Here is a 22,190-nt window from a genome sequence, read left to right on the forward strand (position 1 = left end):
TATGAGATTGAGGCAGATTTGCCAAAAAAGAGAAAACAAAAAATGGGGGTGGGGGGGGGGGGGGGGGGGGTGTAGCCATGGCCGTGATGTTAATAACATGACCGAAATCGTCAAAATGCAGCATAATACTTGCTAGTCAAGTCAAAATAAATTTCCGTCTTAGGATTTTTTTTTGCTTTAGCCCCTGTAAATATCGCGAATAAAATCGCAATCGCAATATTAGTCAGAAAAATCGCAATTAGGTTTTTTCCCAAAATCGTGCAGCCGTGTGTCGCGTCTTCTTCTACAGCTCTGGCGTGACCATGTGACCATGCAGCTCTCCATTGGCTGAGCTTGTAGATCACCTATTTTCACCACTTTTGTGTGACACTCTTGTATAATGAAGCAGGGCATCCATTTATGAATAAAAAGCAAAAAAGAAAAGAAAAGAAAGTAATGTTGAGATACATGGTTTATGTCGGACAGCTACAATAGGTTTACAATAGGTTTAACTACCCATCAGCATCATCAATGATAAAGTATCATAAAGACATAAAGAATCAGAATCAGAAATACTTTATTGTCACTGCCACCCAGGTGTGGAATTCCTTGACTACCTCTCTTAAAACATGTAGCTCGCTGGCATCCTTCAAAACTCACCTTTCAGGAGGCCAGAGAAGAAGGTAGTTATCACTTCTCCCATAGACAGGCGAGAAGTGAGCACACGCCCTTACCTTAGCCTAGTGTTTGTATAACTGCAATGATATTGAATGTTTTCTTTGCTTACTATTTGTTATGTGTTATGTCCATGAATTAAACACCAAGGACTTCCAACGTAAAAAAGTCTTATTTGGGATGTTCCTCCAGGGTGTTTAACTGTACCGTACTTCTACATTGCAATTGTATTGACTATACTTGTACTGTCCTCCATTTTTGTCTAATAAATTAATAAATCAATCAATCAATCACATCTTAAAAATGCTTCACAGTAAAAGAAGGGTGAAAGACACATGTATATTATCACCATATAAAAAATCACACCCGATGTGAAATGAGCGGTGCAAAATTATTTATGACTTTCATTAAGTGTCCCGCGAATCTTGGTCACTGTGACCCTGGGCGACCCTCTGAGTCGGGGCACAAACAGACAACAGACATCCCAAGTCTCCCGGAAATCAGCGCCTCCTCCCGGACGCCCGCGAGTAGCACTGAACCATATCCGCCTGGATCCGGTCTAGAACCGGATCTGCGACCCGCGATGCAAATTAATGTGTTCTCATTCGTCGTCAAACTGTCAATCTTGCAGCCTGTGCCACGCACGGCAGCCTGCCGGCAGGCTGTTATGTGTGTCTCACAGTGATAGTGACAGAACTTTCTCCAAATAGGTAAGAAATACATCATGCTATAAATTAACCCGATTATATTAAGCCTAAAATGGTTCGGCCGCCGTGCAGAGCCGTTTTTAACAGTTTTAACCGTAGAAAAATGAGTAAAATCCGAGAAAAAACCAGCGCATGCGCGAGAACGGGTGCACGCGCGCTGCGCGCGCGTGCACAGGGGATCTCCCGGAAAGGCTGATCTCAAAGTTGGGATGTCTGAGACAAAGCCAGATGTATGAGCGGTTAACACCACTCAAAAACGAAGTTTTCATTTGGGGACCCCCCCCAAAAAAATTATGTGGCGACCCCCCCGGAGGTCCCGACCCACAGGTTGAGAACCACTGCTCTATATTGCTTCAGCGGTTGAGGGCAGAGCGGCTCCCAAAATGTGGCGGTGGAGCCTCCAGTCAGAACACCTTGGCTAGTGCTGTGTGTACTTCCATAGAAGGTACTCCAGGTCCTCGGCTCCATGCCACATTTCTTAGGCTACCTGAGGCAGCTTCATTAAAACCAGCCCCCACCAGCTGCAACATCAAAGTGATGAACACATTAATGCATTCCTGATTACAATCCAACGGTACAATTGCTAAGGCGGACCGGCGTCTTTGTTTGAAGAAAAGGAACTAGAACTGCACTCCTCCGCGTCATCAGTGCCCACACCCTAGGTGGGGTTGGCAAAAGGGCCTTTCTGTGTGGAGTTTGCATGTTCTCCCTGTGTCTCCTAGGGAAGGTACCCTCATAAAAAACATGCAGTAATCCTGGTCTCTATAATGCCTCCCCCTGGCCAGCCTGGGCGCCTGATGGAGGGGAAAGGAACTGATTAGAATAACGTGTTCCTTCCACGTGCTACGTCCAACCGGGGAAACTCCCCCCTGTCAGGTGAAAAGAAGCAACTTGGACTCCTCAAGCATAGAAGGAGGCATATGGCCAGTCCGTTGTCTCCCCAGGTTGTCAGAGGGAATGCAGCACCCAGGATTACATTACAGAATCGCCAGAAATGCTGGTCCCTGATTGGGCTACGGGCTTAAACACAGACAGACACCGACATACCTACACACGCAGCCGAACGCAGTAATAATGTCAATTTAAATATGTCAATATTACAATCCTGCACAATAAGTACTTTTACGGAACTGTGGTGGAATAGACCGTTTGTCAGCCTTCTGATTGGTCCCTGAGACTCCCTGACTGGCCAACCAGAAAAAAACATTCACTTTTTGCTATCGGGGGTGGAGTTTGTGCAGTGGAGAATGTTGCTTCAGCCTTTCAAAAACTGTCCGCAGTGCGCGACACGGAGATCGGCCGGTACGGTGATAGCGACGGCAAGCGTCAAGCGATCTCGCTCATCATAACGAATAAGCTTCAACAAACTAGTTCACATGTACCTTATCAATGGTCTAAGAGTCACGATTGGGTACATATAATTTAAATGGGCAGAATTACGAAAAGCCAGCCTATTATGTGAGGAGAAACATTCTCTCTGTCCTCTTCCTAGTACCCAAGATGCAATGCGCTTCTCTTTCTATCTCTGATCCAGAGGATTAAACTAATTAAAACATTTATTTTTCGGGGGAAAACTACTGTTTTGCTATGTAATTACTGTACCTTTTTCTTCCCTTTTTATTAATATCACGTAGATGTGTTTTTTGTGGTACTTTATATAGCTGTAATGAGGCTATGAAGGGAAAAAAAATCGCATCCACTACCACTATAAAAGAATCTGCAAAGAGGATTCTGTCCCACTGGGATTAAACAAATTAAAACATATATTTTCGGGTAAATCCCCTGTTTTGCAATGTAACTACTGTACCTTTGTCTTCCCTTTTTATTAATATCACCTAGGTGTTTTTCCTTTGGTACTTTATATAGCTGTAATGAGGCTTTGAAGGGAAAAAAAAATCCCATCCACCTCCACTATAAAAACAATCTGCCCAGGGTTAATGTCCCATCATAGTAACAGGGCAGAATGGGGCGGGATTTGCAAAAGGGTTTATTCAGAATCAATCTGTAATATGAAATTGTGCTTTAATACAGTGGTTCTCAACCTGTGGGTCGGGACACCCAGGGGGGTCCCCAAATGATTTAAGGAGGTCCCCAGATGATTAGCTTAATGTGTAACAATGTTTTCCTCACTCAACAGTAAACAAACCAACATACAGTTTAAGTGACAATTTAAGGACCTTTTAAGACCTTTTTAATTTAGTGTGGTTGCCCAACAGGGCAACACATTATAGTCCTGAGGAAACTTTATAGACTTCAAGGGTAACTTTTCCGCTGCCATTGGAAATGACAGGGATAAGGAATCAATGGGATAGGGAATCAATAGGGAATCAATGGGATAGGGAATCAATAGGGAATCAATATGGAATCAATGTGAGTGGGAAATGGGAATCAATAGGGAATCAATGGGAGTGGGAATCAATAGGGAATCAATTGGTCGAGCTTCACATGACAGTTAGCTTACTGTAGAATATAGTCAGCAACCGTCAGCAACCACACTTGCAATTTCCAATTGCATCTTTTTAGTTCTAATATTAGAGGCAGAAATTGTGAAAATAGCCGAAAATAGCCTTGCGTTGAGAGGCGTTGCGAGTATAGAGGCGTTGTTAACGAAATGTAATGCCTCAACTCTTACAACTCCAAGTGCTCATCAGGGTGGGGAGGGGGGGTCCCCAGTTCAAATATGAGTATTTTGGGGGGTCACGGCCTGAAAAGGTTGAGGACCACTGCTTTAATATATGAGTGGACAGGGGAGATGTAACATTGAGTACGCACAGGCCTGTGGTACAGTCGTTTTCCCCCGAGCACAAAAGATCAGACCATGGTTAAATTTTCACGTTTAATACAAGGACAAACTGTACCTTATAAACAAGAGCTAATCAGGCCTAGGAGAGATGTCTTGGCTCTTACGTCACGTAATATATAATGTATCATAGGGCACAGAGATGAATAACATGTACTGAAATTCTGAAAGGTTACATAATAACCATTGAACCAATCATAATGTCATATCTTCCTCATTACTTTAAGGACATATTGCTCACAATAATATGATTTTAAATGTTTCTACATGCCATTTTGGTATTAATACTTAAAATAATAATAATACAAATATATATATATGTCACGGTTTGTTAGAGAAACAGTACGGTCGAGAAACGGAGCATTCGCCGTGCAGCACGGGGCGGAACAAGCGGTCGCCCACAACAACGTCCTCCAGGCGGAGCCGCTCGATTGTCCACGACATTGCAAGCGGCGCGAAGGCCAGCGGACCTTGGTCCTGCTCTTCGCCCCCGAGCGCCGCAGGCGCGAGTGGCCGCGAAGAGCGGCCGCGCGAGTTACGAAGTGAATGCAAGGTGAATGCAATCGTTATATTTATGCCCAGGCCGTAAGGCCTGGGCAAGCCCACGATAAACGCTCATAGTAAGCTAATGGCTAAGCTAATGGCTAAGCTAATGGCTAAACACCGCCCAGCTAGGCTAGTAAATAAAGAAAGAGAGTCGCAAACGAGTGACGTCAGCGCCTGCACTAGTGAATGGCTGTCTATGGGCTGTCGTCGCCATCTGGTGGTGATTAGTGTGTGGTGAACGACAAAACAAGCGCTCTTACTCTTACCGTCCTGAGTTACCCAAACATACTGTAACATACTGTAACATATATATATATATATATATATATATATATACTAGTAAGACACCTAACGGCCATCCAATGTCTTGGACATCTGTCTGAGTCAGCCATAGCCATATATGGAGATCCGGTTGATGTAGAGTTGATTATGTCAGTGTTGGTCAGCTCCATATATGGAGGTCCATGACATCAGGGCTCTCCATATATGGGCAGGTCAGCCTGCATATACCTTCAGTTGCTGGGAAACTGAAGTGGAGGGGCGGTACTATGGAAATGGACCCTGCCAGGGTCCATTTCAGGAGAGAACCTTTCAGACACACGCACTCAGAAAATCACAGAAATGAAAACCAAGGGTTAGAGTTAACGAATTGTATTTTTTTGGGTGGAAAAATACACTGGGAATAATACATTTACATTGTACTGCATGTACATGGGAAAAATAGATTTTTATTTTTTTTTTGTTTTATGGTGTGGTCCCTTTAAATTAAGGTGCCTTTCACATCTAAAGCTGTAGCCTATGTTCAATGATAAAAAACAATATCACGCTGAAAGAAAACATATGGGTGGTGCTGGAGAATACACAAACGGTGAAGGGTATAACGGTGAGGGTGTGAACTTTGAGTTGCAGGTAAGGGTGTGTGTGCCTGTGTGTGTGCGTGTGTCCGTGCGTGCGTGCGTGTGCGTGCATATTTTATGTGTGTGTATTTCGCACTGTGGCACAAAAAGACAGATGTCTACTCTGTGGTCTACCAAAGGAGCCATACTGTTAAGGTTGTGTGTTTTTTTGCATGTATGTGTGTGTGCGTGCGTGCATGCGTGCGTGCGTGCGTGCGTGCGTGTGTGTGTGTGTGTGTGTGTGTGCGGGTCCAGACCCCATATCGGGTCACCAGATGATGTTATAATGCTTGGCAAGGCTTCTCAAAATGAACACGCAGCAAGAACATAACATGCTATAATTTATTGATAACAAATAATTCTTGTGCCAAGCGAAGAATGGATACCACATGAACCCTAGCGTACCTGTTCTTGGGCGAACTTTTAGCGAACATAGCAGATTTATAAGCTCACATTGTGAGATTGTAGATCGGCAATTTTTAGCAAAAAGATTTCTTGTTGAGGGGTTGGACCAAGTATAGAATATATTACTATGAAAAGCTCCACCGGCTGTCCCTCCGTCAGTCCCTCCGTCTGTCCATTACGTCACGTCACACTTTTGCCCCTACTCTATCTCTGGCACCGTTGGCCCTATCGATGCCAAACTTTGCACACACACTCCTTGGATGGCAAATCACAACCTCCACCACTGATTTCTCACATGGCCCTCTTCTAGCGCCACCATCAGGCCGATCTTTGCTAAACACATTTTTGGACACTGCTCCTACAGATTTTGGCCTAAAATCACGCAAGCGGTACACAGTATCTCTAAAGTCATGTCATCAACATGGATCTGTCCCATTTCCCATATTCCCGCCTGATTGGCTACGATTGCCTTCTAAAGTCTGTGTATGCGACGTGGCGGTTGATTATCTCCCGATTAGGGAGTCTTACTGGTAAAGTACAGTAGTAGGTCGCTACTTTATGATTACAAATATATTTTCTGTTCATTAAAGAGCTGGAGAGACAGGGAGACCCCTGTTACTGAACAGACACTCTATAGAAAAACATTACTACATTACTAAATTCATATATATTTTGGGGTATTTGACATTAACTCTTTTACTGCCACAGAATTGAACAAAAAGCTCAATCCACTGCCAGCTAAATTGAGAATTGTCGCTCATCTTTGAAGGCCTACTGGAGAAATTTGGTTTCGACTATAAAGACAACAATTATATGGCAACGAAGAATAGAATGTCTACTTTGCAACAGAAAAAGATTTCGAGTTTTTATCTTGTTCTGTTCATTAGCTAGAAGCTGCAGAATGTGGCCTAAAAACAGCTCTTTGAGAACATAAAGCTGAGAAAAATGCATTTTTGTGAAGAATACATTTTCATACAGAAATCTCTCTTTAGCCTTTTATTGTTGGCTTCAGTAACATCACACCTATGATCAGTGGTTGTTTACAAACAAATTCAAAAAAATAAAAACAAGAAAAAGTGTCTTTTTACACACTTTTAGTGTGTAAGAGAAGTAAGAGCAGTAGTAAGAGCAGTGCAGAACATTGACACAGTGACATGAGCTTCAGCCTGAATCCTGCTTCAGCTTTCAGGGTTCTCTTTATCTCACTGTGACACTACTGTGACACTACATGTCTACAGTACAGAGTGTATATGTGTGTGTGCGTGCGTGCGTGCGTGCGTGCGTGTGTGTCATTCAGCCTGCACAGGGCCTGGGGCTCCATTCTGTTTCACTCCAGCCAGGCTCCTCCGGAAGGGCTCCACCGGGTCTGCTGAACTCGTACACGAGCCCATGGTCGATCTGTAAATTATACAAATACATAATTACTATAAAATACATGAAAAATAGTACACCTTCAAGCTCACAACGCGTCACAGCAGAATGCGTGGAGGTTGGGGGCCTACTATTTTCATCAAAAGGCCGTTTTAGAAATGTCAACCCCTGCCTCTCTAACATTCTATGCACTTCCTGCTTACCACACAAATATATATATATATATATATATATATATATATATATATATATATAGTAATTATGTAAAAACAGCATTCATGGTCTGGAGAGGGCACTTTTTACAGATGGATAAAAGGGCAGGGGCTCAAGCCCCCTTTGATGTCTATGTGAGCATGTGCATGGTGCTAAGTCTGATTTACAGAAAAAAGTTTGTTTTTTCTTTACCTATCCTTGTCCTTGGACGACCACGATGTGGAAATGAAGAAGTAGGCTCATCATCATCGTCGACTCATCATCTAAAATCATAGCCAGGAAAATATCAAATAGTTTATATCTAAACAAATCAATTTACAATTTTGACATTTAGCAAATGACTTACAATAAGTTCATATATAACATAAAATGCAGTTATAGTAAATAGTTACCATGCATTTACTGTCACAGTGAAATTCCCTTTATACCCTGTATACCTATATAAAATGTCACAATGCAACATAGCTCTGTTTACACAAAGCTGTACTCCCTCCAACTGTATATATGTTCCCCATTTTCAACAGTTTTTATTTGTAACACTTGCTTTGGCAATGTAAACGTATGTTTTCTCATGCCAATAAAGCTCCTTTGAATTGAACTGAAAAGCTACATCATCAGCTACTGATGATGATGATGATGATGATGATGATGATGATGACGATAAAAAGAAACCTCTCCCTCTCTCTCACACACACACGCATCGTACGCACGCACACACAAACTAAGCCAATAAATCCTAAATTCCCATCAAATAATCCTAGTAGGCTGTGCAGTGCACGTACACTACACGCGGTACGTGCACGCGCGTGATAGGAACTCCACGTGTGTCCTGAGTAGCGACAAAAACAAACCAAGCACGTGGATCCTAACTGCTTGGATCAAGTTACTGATCCGGTCCGGATACGGAAACATTTCTTGCATGTATGTGTACGTGTAAATAGCCGGATGCAGTAGGCGGGCTCTAGACCGGATCCCAATGTCGGAGTGGCAACACGTCGCAATGGAAAACCGTTACCCTATCTCACTGATCACTGACCATCCCCCCATCCCAGGCTTCCAGTTCCACACGGATGCTCTGTTATCACACAGTATACAACTATATACAGTATACAACTATACAATACATACATGCACTGGATTGGAAGTCTTACTTTGGACAGTAGAATCGTGGCCTCTGTTCTCCGAGGGGTCTCTACGCGGAAGCCATTCTTCATTGGCCAAATCGCCCAGTTCGTCTGTCTCTTCGCGGCGGTGGCGGCGGTACATGGGTCTCTGCTGCTGCGGCGATGTGAGCCCCCGGGCGGGGGGATCCATCCTACACGGGGGTCGAGCTCCGTCGGGATCGGTTTCCACAATATCACGAGGCTCTTGATCCACTTCTGGACCCCGGTTCTTCGCGACTGGCACCATCTTCAATCTTTTTATCTTCAATACCAACGGCTACAGTGATCTTTTTCTCTTCTTCATCATCATCATCATCATGATCATCATCACGACCACCACCACCATTCGTGGGCGCTGCCTGGTCCTGAGTCACCAACGCGGGTAGGTTTGTAATCCTAATTCTAACAAAGTTTGTTTCTATCCGTGGATCTGCTCTGCTGCTGGCTGAGCAGGGGGGGTGGGTCGCACTTCGGCGGAATGATACCAGCAAGTTGAGGCTGAGTTGGCCTAATACATCTCAATATTCTAGTACTGCTAAATACTACTACCTACTACAATTACTATACTACTAATACTATAAAACAACTGATTTCCGACAAAATGATCGCTTTTACCAACGTTTCTCTCTCTCTTTCTCTACTAACAGCCCGATGCATAAAACAATATAGTCCCTCAAGGCTGCTAGCAGCTAGCAGTGGCGTCAGTTCAGAACAAGCTAAGGTATGGCAACATGACTGGTGTCTGGTGAAGACACCAGTCATGTTGCCATACCTTAGCAACAGGCACGATGAAAAGTACATTTTTATTATTTCCCCCTGTCAAGGTATGGCAGCTGCATACCCCTGCCATACCCAATTGACGCCCCTGGCAGCTAGGCAGGCGCAGAGTCGCTCTGGGCAGGCGGAGCCAGGACAGTCTGTTTACTTTTTTTTTTATGAAAGGTTTCCGGCTGTCCTCAAAACGACACCGACGACCAATTATGCATTCAAAAGTTGCGCAAGGACGTCTTTTATCATAATCCATAAAAAACATCAAACGAACGAACGGCCGTATTGGCCCTACTCGACCTCAAGAATTGGGGCGAACAGGAACGTTCAAAGCAGTATAAGAGTTAAAACGTTTTAGAACCAGTGCTCTGGACAGACTTGTATGTGAAATAAAGCGTAACAATACTTTTGGACCCCAGGAAAAGCCTTTGAACATAAGGTCCAAATTTCCGCGCGAAAAAAACAGACAATATTGTCAGAATCTGGACAAATTCGGACCCGGTGTGCATGAGGTCATAGAGACATTTATTGTCATTTATTCGGTTGCTAAGAGTTGACTTCCACACAATTAAATAAAAGACCGGTAAAGACTAAGTGTGTGTGTGTGTGTGTGCGTGCGTGCGTGCGTGCGTGCGTGCGTGTGTGTATGTGTGTGTGTGTGTGCGCGTGTGCACATTTACAGATTAAAGCTTTATTCAACAGCCTGCTGAGCCAACATGACTAAGCTAACGAGCTCAGCTGTTGATTAAATACTTAAACACACGCGCACATACTATTGTATCTATCTGTCTGCCAGCCACTCTGACTTAGCTGTTCACAAGTCTTATAAAATTCTGTGATTGTGGGCTAATGGGCCATTACAAATGACACGAGTAGGACATCACATTTAAACATTCGCGCGCGCGCGCGCGCGCACACACACACGCACGCACGCACGCACGCGCGCGCACGCACGCACACAAAGTTATTTCCACTCCCGACCGGAGTGGAAATAATGCAGCGACGTGTTGTGAGCTTGGAGGTCGTAACAGCATGGATTTCTATACAGAGAGGCCAATTCTTTCAACATAAGATGCTGCATTCAAGTTCAGGAGAGTTTGGACAAGGCAATTCTCTTGAATGCTGCCTTCAGGTATGGCATGGAAAGGAGGCGTTTGCATTTCTTTCACCATAGTAAAAACTGCATTAATGGTCTGGAGGGAGAGGGCACTTTTTACAAACGGGTAAAAGAGCAGGGGCTCATGCCCCCTTTGTTGTCTGTGTGCACGTGCCTGCTCCCAGGCTACTTTGTGATCTCTCTCTCTCTCTCTCTCTCTCTCTCGCTCTCTCTCTCTCTCTCTCTCTCTCTCTCTCTCTCTCTCTAGGTGAGGTACAAGAAGGACTTTGAGGACAGTAAAGGGCGGGGCTACAGCAGCATGTGTGACACTCCAGAGATGCAGCGACTCCGAAAGACGCAGGAACACATCAGTAATGTACGCACGCACGCGCACGCACGCACACACACACACACACACACACACACACACACACACACACACACACACACACACACACACACACACACACACACACACACACACACACACACGCTTCCTTTTGCCATGCCCGTGTTTCCTGCCAACAGTTATATTTGCCCTGTTTTTTGTTCGTCTCGCGTACTGTATGTATGTGTATGCGTATGTGTGTGTGTTTGTGTGTGTGTGTGTGTGTGTGTGTGTGTGTGTGTGTGTGTGTGTGTGTGTGTGTGTGTGTGTGTGTGTGTGTGTGTGTGTGTGTGTGTGTGTGTGTGTGTGTGTGTGAGAGTGAGAGAGAGAGAGAGATATGGGGTGCATTTTGGTCACTGGGTGCAAACACACACACACACACACACACACACACACACACACACACACACACACACACACACACACACACACACACACACACACAGAGAACAGTCGTCATGCAGTGAAGCAGACGTTGAAGGTTTGAAGAGGATGTCTGAATGTAAGTAAATCCTTGTATTTACAATAATTGACATTTAATTTAGTTTGGATATGAACCGGCAGTTGCTAAGACATGTTTTTTATGTTTGTGTGTGTGTTCGTGCATGCGTGCGTGCGTGCGTGCGTGCGTGCCTGTTTGTGTGCGTGCGTGCGTGCGTGCGTGCGTGTGTGCGTGTGTGTGTAGATGTCACAGATACTGCATGGACTGACGTTCTGCTAACCATCACCAGCTGTCGTCCAGGTAACACTCTCTGTCTCTCTCTCTCCCTTCCTTGAGGCCCGTCTGCTAAGCAGAAGTTCATAAGGTCACCGGTTGGTCAGTGTGTCAAGCAGGGACTTGCAGAGCATTTTAGTGCAGGGGTCTTCAACGCAACGGCCAAGGACCCCTGAGGTGAGAGAGACATGAAGCAGGGACCCCCTCTACATATATTGTATAAATGTGTGATACAGATTTTCATTGATTTCATCGATGGATTCATAAACTTGTTTGACAGCACTGTCATCAGTCTGTTGATTCCTGTTGATTTTTTTTTATTATTATTTTTTTACTTTTAACCATTCAAATTGTCGTTTGAACTAAATACCACCTTTCACTCTGTACTTGGTCTGCTCTATTTTACCTCTACACCAAACCTATTTGCCAAAAATAGCCGATCTACAAGCTCTCAACACCACCAAGCGTAAAATTACTTGTCTTTTAGTTCTACTGGATCTCTTCTCCACTAGTCCCTCCCCAACATTTTAGTCTCCTTTTTATTTGTTGACGAAATTGTCAATAGTTTTAGTTTTAGTTATTAGTTTTTATCCAGTTTTCATCAGTGAAAAAGGTCGTTTTTTGTCATAGTTCTAGTGGACAAAATCAGCACTGGTTCAGAGGGGCCGCCTGATAAGCAGAAGGTCAGAAGGTCACCGGTTGGCCAGTGTACGTGTGGAGGTGTCCTCGAGCAAGGCACTGAACCCCTAGCCGCCCCGAGCACTCATCATGACCATCTGAGCAGCCATCAGCTGGGTGAATGCCCCCCCCCCCCCCCCCCCCCCCCATGTATCTGAGGTGCATGTATAGGGTAGCCAGGGGCGTCACAAGGGGTAGGAAAGTGGGACTGAGTTACTGGGGCCCAAGGTGGAGGGGCCCTAATAACTTTATCTATTGAAAAATATACAAGCTCTGCTATTTTTGAAAAGTTGTGAAAATGTGTGAACATCTTTGAATATTTTTAAGCGAAGATTTCTAAATCAAATTCTGCTTCTGGGGGTCCCTGGAACTAAATGTTTTGAGATCGGGGTCCGTGGCCAAATACATATCATCTTGGGGGTCCTTGACGTAGGTTTCTTGCACACATTTTCACGATTTTTCAAAAATAGCAGATATACAAGCTCGCAGCGCGGCACTCGGTGCCGCGCTGTGAGCTTGTATATCTGCTATTTTTCAATAGTTAACATTCTTGGGGGGCCCACAGTGAATCCTTGTACCCAGGGCCCAGAATTTGGTGTGACGCCCCTGAGAGTAGCAGACAGTGGCTCATGAGGTAGAGCGGCCGCAGTTCGATCCCGGGCTCCCCCAGAGTTAGTGTGGAAGAGTCCGATGAGTCCGCCATCGGTGTATGAATGTGTGTGTGAATGGGTGAATGTAATGCACAATCTCTGTAAAGCACCGTGGATAAAGGCGCTATATAAATGCACTACTAAGGCTGGGTGATATTAGGAAAACCTTCGATATTCGATAATGTTGTTGAATACCTCGATATCGATATTTCACAATATTAGTCAAAACAATTGCATTATATCGTTTTTAATGTTTTTCTGCTTTAGGTCCACTGCCCTCCTAACCCAGATAATGAATACCATATCCATCCCAACAATGGTTTTATTGAAATAACCACACCTGGTTACAGATACAAGCCGTGTTCGTCAATATGTATACCTTGCAGGTTGATACCTCGATATCGATATATTTTCGATATATTTCCCAGCCTTACCATGTACCATTTCATTTTACCATCTCTCTTGTGCATTCTAGTTGTGTTGGTGGTGTGTCGAAGATATCTGCCTGCCTATGTCTTTGCATTGGTTCTGCAATGTAGTTTTTTTGTTTGTTTGTTTTTTGCCTTTTTCAAAAAATCTCCAAAAGGTTTCCAGGCCAGTTTTAGCCCCTATATTGCATTTCAATGTTGTATCACTCACCAAGTGCTACGCTAGGCAGACATCTCTGATGGTCTGAACCACTCCATCTCAGCAGTCTGTCATTATGGACACTTTTTGATCAGAACTAAGAATAGCTTAGGCTGGTTAGCCTCCACCCACACACACGCACGCACGCACGCACGCGCACACACACACACACACACACACACACACACACACACACACACACACACACACACACACACACACACACACACACACACACACACACATCCTCCTTGAGGCCCTGTAGTCCTTTGAAGTGGTTTGGTTTCAATTTCTATGTTGACAGGCGGCAGTAGTAGTAGCTGTGGCAGTAGTATTAAAAGTTGTAGTGGTAGTAGTATTAGAATAGTGTAATGGGACTAGATCCGATATTCAAGAGGTCTTTATATTGTGCAGTGGTATGTTGCTGTTGCTTGAGTCTGTCCTGGTGCATTGATAACACTCTGGTTTCATTATTCTCATCATTGCACCGTATGATTGCTATATGGGCCTGGAAATGGGCTAAAATACATTTGAAAAGCTATGGAAAGGTTATGAAATGTCATCGCCTCACAGCTAGAAGGTCCAAGGTTCAATTCCCGCCGGGGACACTGTGGGCGCTGGGGACGTGTTCTCTCCTCCGTGTCATCAGTGCCCACACCCTAGGTGGGGTTGGTGAAAGGGCCTTTCTGTGTGGAGTTTGCATGTTCTCCCCGTGTCTCCTAAGGTAGGTAACCTCACTAAAAACATGCAGTTATCCTGGTCTCTATACTGCCTCCCCCTGGCCAGCAGAGGCGCCTGATGGAGGGGAAAGGAACTGGTTAATGTGTTCCCTCCACGCGCTACGTCCAACCGGGGAAGCTCCCCCCCTGTCAGGCGATAAAAGGCGACCTGCTCACTCCTCATGCACTGAAGGAAGCATGAGCTCAGTTCGGGGCTCTCCCCAGGTTGGCAGAGGGGGAGCAGAGCCCAGGATTACAGCTTAGGCAATTGTCACTGGGTGAAAAATGGTTTAAAAAATCGTGGGGTAGGAATAAGGAATTAAAAAAAAGTGCGGGAAACCTGGCAGTAGCAGTCAGTGTAGTATAGTGCAGTGGTTCTCAACCTTTTCAGGCCGCGACCCACAAAATAATCATATTTTAACTGGGGACCCCCTCCACCCTGAAGGGGGTGGAAATAATTTGGGGACCCCAAATTGAAAATAATTTGGGGACCCCCCTGGGGGTCCCGACCCACAAGTTGAGAACCACTGGTATAGTGGGGCGTGGCCCTCTCTCATCGATTCCCAGCCTGTCATCATGTGTGTCTATGTACATGCATGGAAGCATCCACATGAGTGTATGTATAGTAAACATAAAATAGTGTATTTATAGCAGGGTGTTTCCTTCCCACATGTTAATGACTACTAGAGGTTGAGTTGTGCTCCGCCCTGCTTCATTCACTCACATTCGGGGGCGGCAGTGGCTCAGGGGTAGAGAAACCGTCTGAGTCTAATGATCATTACATCCTGATGTGAAAGAAAAGAGTTCAAAAGAAGAAGAAGAAACATAATGTTGGAAATATTTTATATTGACGTGATGTCATAATTAAACTTAATGTTGAGTTGATATGCTACACCAGGGTTCCCCATTAGGCGGCCCGCGGGCCATTTGCGGCCCGCAGGGGGCTACTGTCTGGCCCCCACCAACCCCAGTAATAATGGTGGTATAAGAGCAGCAACAACACTAGTATATCGTCATTGTTGGGTGGAAACCTCGTATCTCAAAATGTGTATGTTCTTTCACAAAGTAAAGCCCTGCTTCATCATACAAGGTCTACAAGCACACAACGCCTCGCACCGCGAGGCGTTGTATGCTTGTAGATCGGCTGTTTTCACTAGTTTAAATCGTTTTTAAAATGATAAATGCAAAACTAACGGGTTTGGACATACACGATTTTCACCCGACAACGACGATATCTGAACTGTCACTGGAGTAGCGGAACGCCACAGTCGCCCCCCTGCAATGTTGTGGCCCTCGGCTTGGTACCCTAGACATAATTCGGCCCTTGGGGAAAACTAATCGGGGAACCCTGTGCTACACTGACTGTCAAGAAAATGAGAACATGGCACTTCATGTCTAAAAGTTGTTAGCTAAGCTGTTGCGTCGCCCATTCAGGGCCCCTTTCCTGTTAATAATCAGTCCCTATTTTGGACATGTCAATATATGGGAGAAAAGTACGAAACAAAAAGTTGCCAACCTACAAGCTCACAACGCATGGCATAGTGCCACGTTGAGAACTTGTAGATCGGCTGTTTTTTTCTATTACTATTTGCGCTTCTTGACGATTCGATTAATATGAAAAATAATCAGTAGAATAAACACTACGAATATAACCAATATAGCCCTAGAGATTGTATGTGACGTTTGTGTGGCATCTCCTTTCCACAATCGTGGAATATAACAAGATGCACTCTCGTCCTTGTGCTCTCATGGTGAGAGGAATTATGCCTGACTCACACTGAGTTGTGTGCCAGTCTGGCTCACTGCGTGTTGCACTCTGTGCGTGGTAAGCTGCTTGTAGATCTGCTATTTTTGGCGATCGTGGTTTGAGTCCAACACTGTGGGTGTCATCAGTTGGATGGTTTATTTATTGCATCAGATCAGGCTGTTTGTGCAGACTGGTGGTTACTGGTTGCAATGAGAACAGCCCATCTTGCTCGCGCTGGACGTGTAGAATTATGAATGGCGTTTGTTTGTGAAAGCACTGTTTGAAGGCACGTGCACACATAGACATCAAATCAAATCACGTTTATTTATAAAGCACATTTAAAAACAACTTCCGCTGTACCAAAGTGCTATACAGGCATTTCATCATCACAGCAACAATAATACAACGATAATCTATCTATAAATGCGAGAAGTCTCTGCGTGCGTGCGTGTCTGCGTGTCTGTCTGTAATCCGCGTATCTCCAGAACCGTTCGTCCCACCGGCTTCAGATTCGGCACGCGCGTTCCCCACCGCGGCACGCAGTGCAGTGCCGGGCCTCGACCCGACCCGACGCGCGGTTTTCCCTAACCGGTGCGAAACGTTCGGAATCTCCTTATGCGGGCTGATTGTTGACATCAGGCTGTTCCGGAGGAAATCGGCGCAAGCGCTGACTCATTGTGACATCACATCATAAAAGGCTCTGAGATCATGTACGCCACATGAGTCAACAAAAAATGCCATGGTTACGTATTCTGATGTTCCTATATGGGCATAAAAGGACACAGGCAAACATATGGTCAAAACGGCTCTTATGACAACAGGTATAATGGGGTTTGCATTAAAGGGTGGGGCATTCATTCCCTATTTCAAATTCGGCATGCGCGTTCCCCGCCGCAGCAGGTAGTGCAGTGCCCGGCCTCGACCCGATCCGATACGCGATTTTCTGGAACCAGCACGAAAGGTTCGGATTCTGATGTCTGACATCAGGGTTTTCCGGAACCGGCACTGTGTCTGCATAGATCTCCATTTATGGGCATAAAATGGATGCAGACAGACAGATACGGATATCTCCATATATGAGCATAAATGGACACAGGCAAACAGATGGTCAAAGATCTCCATATATGGGCATAAAATGGACGCAAAAAGACAGATACAGATATCTCCATATATGGGCATAAATGGACACAGGCAAACAGATGGTCAAAACGGGTCCTACAGAGATCTCCATATATGGACATAAAATGGATGTAGACAGATAGATATCCCCATATATGGGCATAAATGGACACACGCAAACAGATGGTCAAAACAGATCCTATGACAACAGGTATAATGGGGTTTGCATTAAAGGGCGGGGCATTCATCCCCTATTTACATTGTTCCCGAGTTGGCCAGGGCGGGCGGCCGAGCTTCTAGTAATAATAATAATACAACAATAACACAACACTAATAAACATCTAGAGGCACAGAAAACAGTTCAATTACAGTCAATAAAATCAGGCAGAGAGGATGTTTCAGGGGGGGTCAAATGCTTGTGAATAAAACAAGGATCTAATGGAGAGTGGAATGCTGTTCCACAGCGCGGGAGCAGCGACAGAGAATGGCATGGTCACCTCTGCGCCTCAGGTTCACCGTCGGAACCTCTAATAATCCCAGATCGGTTGACCTGATGTGCCATCTGGTGGTGGGGGGGTACTTTACAAGGCCAGTGATGTATGTTGGGGCTAGTCCATTTAATGCTTTATATACGAAGAGGAGAGTTTTAAATTATATCCTAAAATCCACTGGCAGCCAGTGAAGGGAGGCCAGGACGGGTAAATGGTAAATGGTGCATTTATATAGCGCTATTATCCCAAGCGCTTTACAGAGATTGTGCATTACATTCACCCATTCACGCACACACTGGTGGCGGAGGAAACCATGCAAGGCACCAACCAGCTCACCGGGAGCAATGTGGGGTTCAGAGTCTTGCCCAAGGACCCTTCGACATTAACTCAGGGGGAGCCCGGATTCGAACTGGGAACCCTTCGGGAACCCTTCGTGCTCTAATAACGGTTTCTCTACCCCTGAGCTATGCCGCCCCACGGGGGTGATGTGATCTCTTTTCTTTGTGCCGGTCAAGAGCCTGGCTGCTGCATTTTGAACCAGTTGGAGACGGAATAGTGCTGACTGACTGATTCCGATGTATAGTGAATTACAATAATCTAACCGGGATGTATGAGGGAATGTATGACTATTTCGAGATTATTGGACCGTTGGCCCGGTCGCTGCCAAAATGAGCACACACACTCCCTGGATGCCAATTCAGAACCTCTGCCCCACATTCTTCACATGGGCATGTTCTAGCGCCACCAGGAGGCCAATTTGTGCAAAACTACCTTTTGGCCAGTACTCCTACAGATTTTGTCCAAAAATCACGCAAATCGGTAGACAGTATCTATACAGTCATGTGATCGACATGGATCTGTCTGATTGTCCATATTCCATCCTGATTGGCTGAGCTTGGCTTTCAAAGTTTGTACGATTGGTCCGTTTTGGACAAAATGCCTCAAATCACAAACGCAGAGTGCAACAATTAACATGAAATCACACACACACACACACGCTCCCTGGCGTTGACAGTACGGTACAAAGGGGGCTTGAGCCCCTGCCCTTTTACCCGTCTGTAAAGAGTGCCCTCTCCAGACCATGGATGCAGTTTTTACTATGGTGAAAGAAATGCAAATGCCCCTCTTTCCAAGCCATAACTGAAGGCAGCATCCAAGAGAATTGCCTTGTCCAAACTCTCATGAACTTGAATAGCATCTTATGTTAAAATAATTGCTCTCACTTTGTAGAAATCCATGCCGTTAGGCCACCTCTCCAGTATTGCCTATTTTATGTTTAGTTTAGTGTGGTATCAAGTACCGAAAATAGCCGACCTCGAAGCTGTGAGCTTGGAGGTCTGCTATTTTCAATATTTTCACCAAAAGGCCCCTTTAGAAATGTCAGCCCCTGCCTCTCTAACATTCTCTGCACGAGTGCACGTCCCTGACTGAACAAACGAGTGAAACACTTAAACCCGAACAAATGAATAATCGCGAGTTCTGTTTGTTTCTCTACAGCAGTGGTTCTCAACCAGTGGTCCTTGAGGGGGTTCCAGGTGGTCCCCAGCTAAATGATGGCGAGTTGGTAACCAAATGGACCCTTATAGATCTTTAACTCTCAGTCTTGAGTGTAATAGGGGGAGGGGCACGTTGGTAGCGCTGTCGCCTCACAGCTAGAAGGTCCTGGGTTTGATTCCCGCTGGGGACGCTGTGGGTGCTGGGGGGCGTGTTCTCTCCTCCGCGTCATCAGGGCCCACACCCTAGGTGGGGTTGGCAAAAGGGCCTTTCTGTGTGGAGTTTGCATGTTCTCCCCATATCTCCTAGGGTAGACACCCTCACAATAACATGCAGTAATCCTGGTCTCTATACTGCCTCCCCCTGGCCAGCCGGGGCGTCTGATGTAGGGGAATGGAACTGGTTGGAATAACGTGTCCCTTGCACACTGATGATTGTGCTGTCAAACAATGAAACTATATGGAAGCTATATGAAACGGTTGTGGGGGTCCCTGCTTCATCTCTCTCTCAACTAAGGGGTCCCTGGCCTGAAAACCTTGAAGACCCCTGATGTACACTACAGTGCATCGTTTGAAGAGGCAAGCCATCTTTTCAGATGTGAGAAGCATGCTGCAACCAACTGGTTATAGGGAGGGGGGGGGGTCTATATAGTTTGCACTGAGAAGCTGAAATACAATGCTGCAAACATAATGTGGTACAGTAGGGGGCGGTATGCACCTCGATGGTAGCAACCCGCCATTAAACAGAGAGAAGAAGAAAAAGAAGGGATATTCTTTCTTTCTTTCTTTCTTTCTTTCTTTCTTTCTTTCTCTGTGACATGCTGAACTCTCACCTTGACACACACACGCACATGCACACAAACACACACACCTCCAAGCTCACAACGTGTCGCAGCGTGATACGTTGTGAGCTTGGAGGTCGGCTATTTTCGGTGCTTGATACCACACTGAACTAAGCATAATAAATTTCTTTCATCATAGTAAAAACTGCATTCATGGTCTGGAGAGGGCACTTTTTTATAGACGGATACTAGAGCAGGGGCTCAAGCCCCCTTTGATGTATATGTGTGCACGTACCTGCACACACTCACGCGAATACCAGAAGAGTCGTCGAAAAGAAACTCGCCTGGGCTGATGGTTTATGCCTTTTGATTGATTGATTGAGGTATTTATTAGAAGTTTTGGATAGGAAGAGGTACAGTTTCATGACAGTACAGTTCACTGATACAATGTCAACTAAAAGGAAACTCGGGTAAGGTAAGGCTTATTTGTTATTTTCCATTGAGATCCTTAATATCCTTATATACCTCTGTAAACTATGCCTAAACGGTTAAACCTAACCTTATTCCTAACCTTAACCTCAGTAAAACCGTGCCAAAACCTAACCCTATTCCTACTCTTAACCTCAGAAAGATAGGCGTAATCCTAAAGATTATTTCTGACCTTATTCTCAGTAAAACAAATACAAGAATAAAAATCTCTGCGAGTTTCTTGCCGGCGACTCTACCGGTTACCACTCACACACACATGCCACTCTGACACTGCCAGTGCCGGTCGGTCAGAGGGAAGGGGGGTCAGGGTCATGCCCACTTGCCCGGTGATAAGATGATGAGTGGAAGGTCTAAATGTGGAGGTTTACCTACCCTCGCTGCAGATAAGAAGTGCCAGCAGGCTCACAGACAGTCCACAGACACACAGCACAGACAGCTAGCAGCGGAACACACAGTTCCCAGGACAGGACAAGACTTGGGTCTGTAGAGATAGATCTACACCATCTGTTAAATCTGTTAAGTTAGATCAACACGCAGAAGAGCCGATCTTAAGACGATATAAGTCAGTTGTTTCTTCTTCCCCCACAGTACTTTGTACCCTGTTGTGTGAGCCATAAGGAAAGAAGAGGAGGCCTCTTGTGGGTCAAGGATCTTCATCGATGGAGGAAGGGAAAGGAGACATTTTAACCAAGGAGGAAGGGAAGGAAGTCTCGACGACGGAGGGAGCGAAGGAAGACGTTTTGACGACGGAGGAAGGGACGGAAGACCACGTAACGACGGAGGGAGCTGAGGGAGATGTCGTGGCGACGACGGAGGAAAAGAAAGAAGGGATTATAGCGAGCGTGAGAGGGGAAGAAGGAGCGACCACGGAGGACACGCTGGCCACCACGGTGACCGTGACCGGTGTGGCCTCCTCGGTCGTCGAGGTGACGGAGGTGGTGACGGAGGTGACTGGCGGACGGACAGACTTTGGGGAGAAGGAGATGAAGATGGTGGAGGAGGATGAGAAGAGGATGAGAGGGGAGGACGGAGGAGAGGAGGAGATGGAAGGAGAGGAGGAAAGCAGAGGAACGCAGGCCGCGGTTCCTCCATGGGAGACAGAGGTGGAGTAAACCTTGCAAGTTATGGATGGGTGGGTGGATAGATGGATGGATGGATGGATGGATGGATCAAATTTACCAATAACTCAGTCAATTACTAAACCAAATTGTTGTTTGCCTTAGTCGTCAAAGTCAGGACTGATTGACCTTACATTTGACAGCCATTCAGTCAGTTCAATTGACTACAGATATTAAACCAGTAAGACTCCCTAATCGGGAGATAAGCGACCGTCAGACACAAACTTTAGAAGGCAATGGTAGCCAATCAGGAGGGAATATGGGAAATGGGACAGATCCATGTTGATGACATGACTTTAGAGATACTGTGTACAGCTTTGCATGATTTTAGGGCAAAATCTGTAGGAGCAGTGTCCAAAAATGTGTTTTGCTAAGATCTGCCTGATGGTGGCGCTAGAAGAGGGCCATGTGAGAAATCAGGGGCGGAGGTTGTAATTTTCCTGTCAAGGAGTGTGTGTGCAAAGTTTGGCATTGATAGGGCCAACGGTGGCAGACATAAGAGTAGGGCCCAAAAGTGTGATGTAACGTGACAGACAGACAGCCGGTGGAGCTTTT

The 22,190-nt window shown here is 45.4% G+C and overlaps 1 protein-coding gene across 1 annotated transcript in view; it reads left to right on the forward strand.

The window, feature by feature from the left end:
* Nucleotides 1-22,190, forward strand: part of nebl (nebulette) — a gene marked incomplete at both ends in the record, with an annotated part of 261,471 nt that overhangs the window by 62,102 nt on the left and 177,179 nt on the right. The window contains one exon of the mRNA XM_080751658.1: nucleotides 10,888-10,995. Coding sequence (XP_080607784.1) covers nucleotides 10,888-10,995 — 108 coding nt within the window. The remainder of the gene's footprint in view (nucleotides 1-10,887; nucleotides 10,996-22,190) is intronic.

The sequence above is a fragment of the Nannobrachium achirus genome, assembly GCF_963921795.1.
Source record: "Nannobrachium achirus genome assembly, chromosome: 21".
NCBI lineage: Eukaryota > Metazoa > Chordata > Actinopteri > Myctophiformes > Myctophidae > Nannobrachium > Nannobrachium achirus.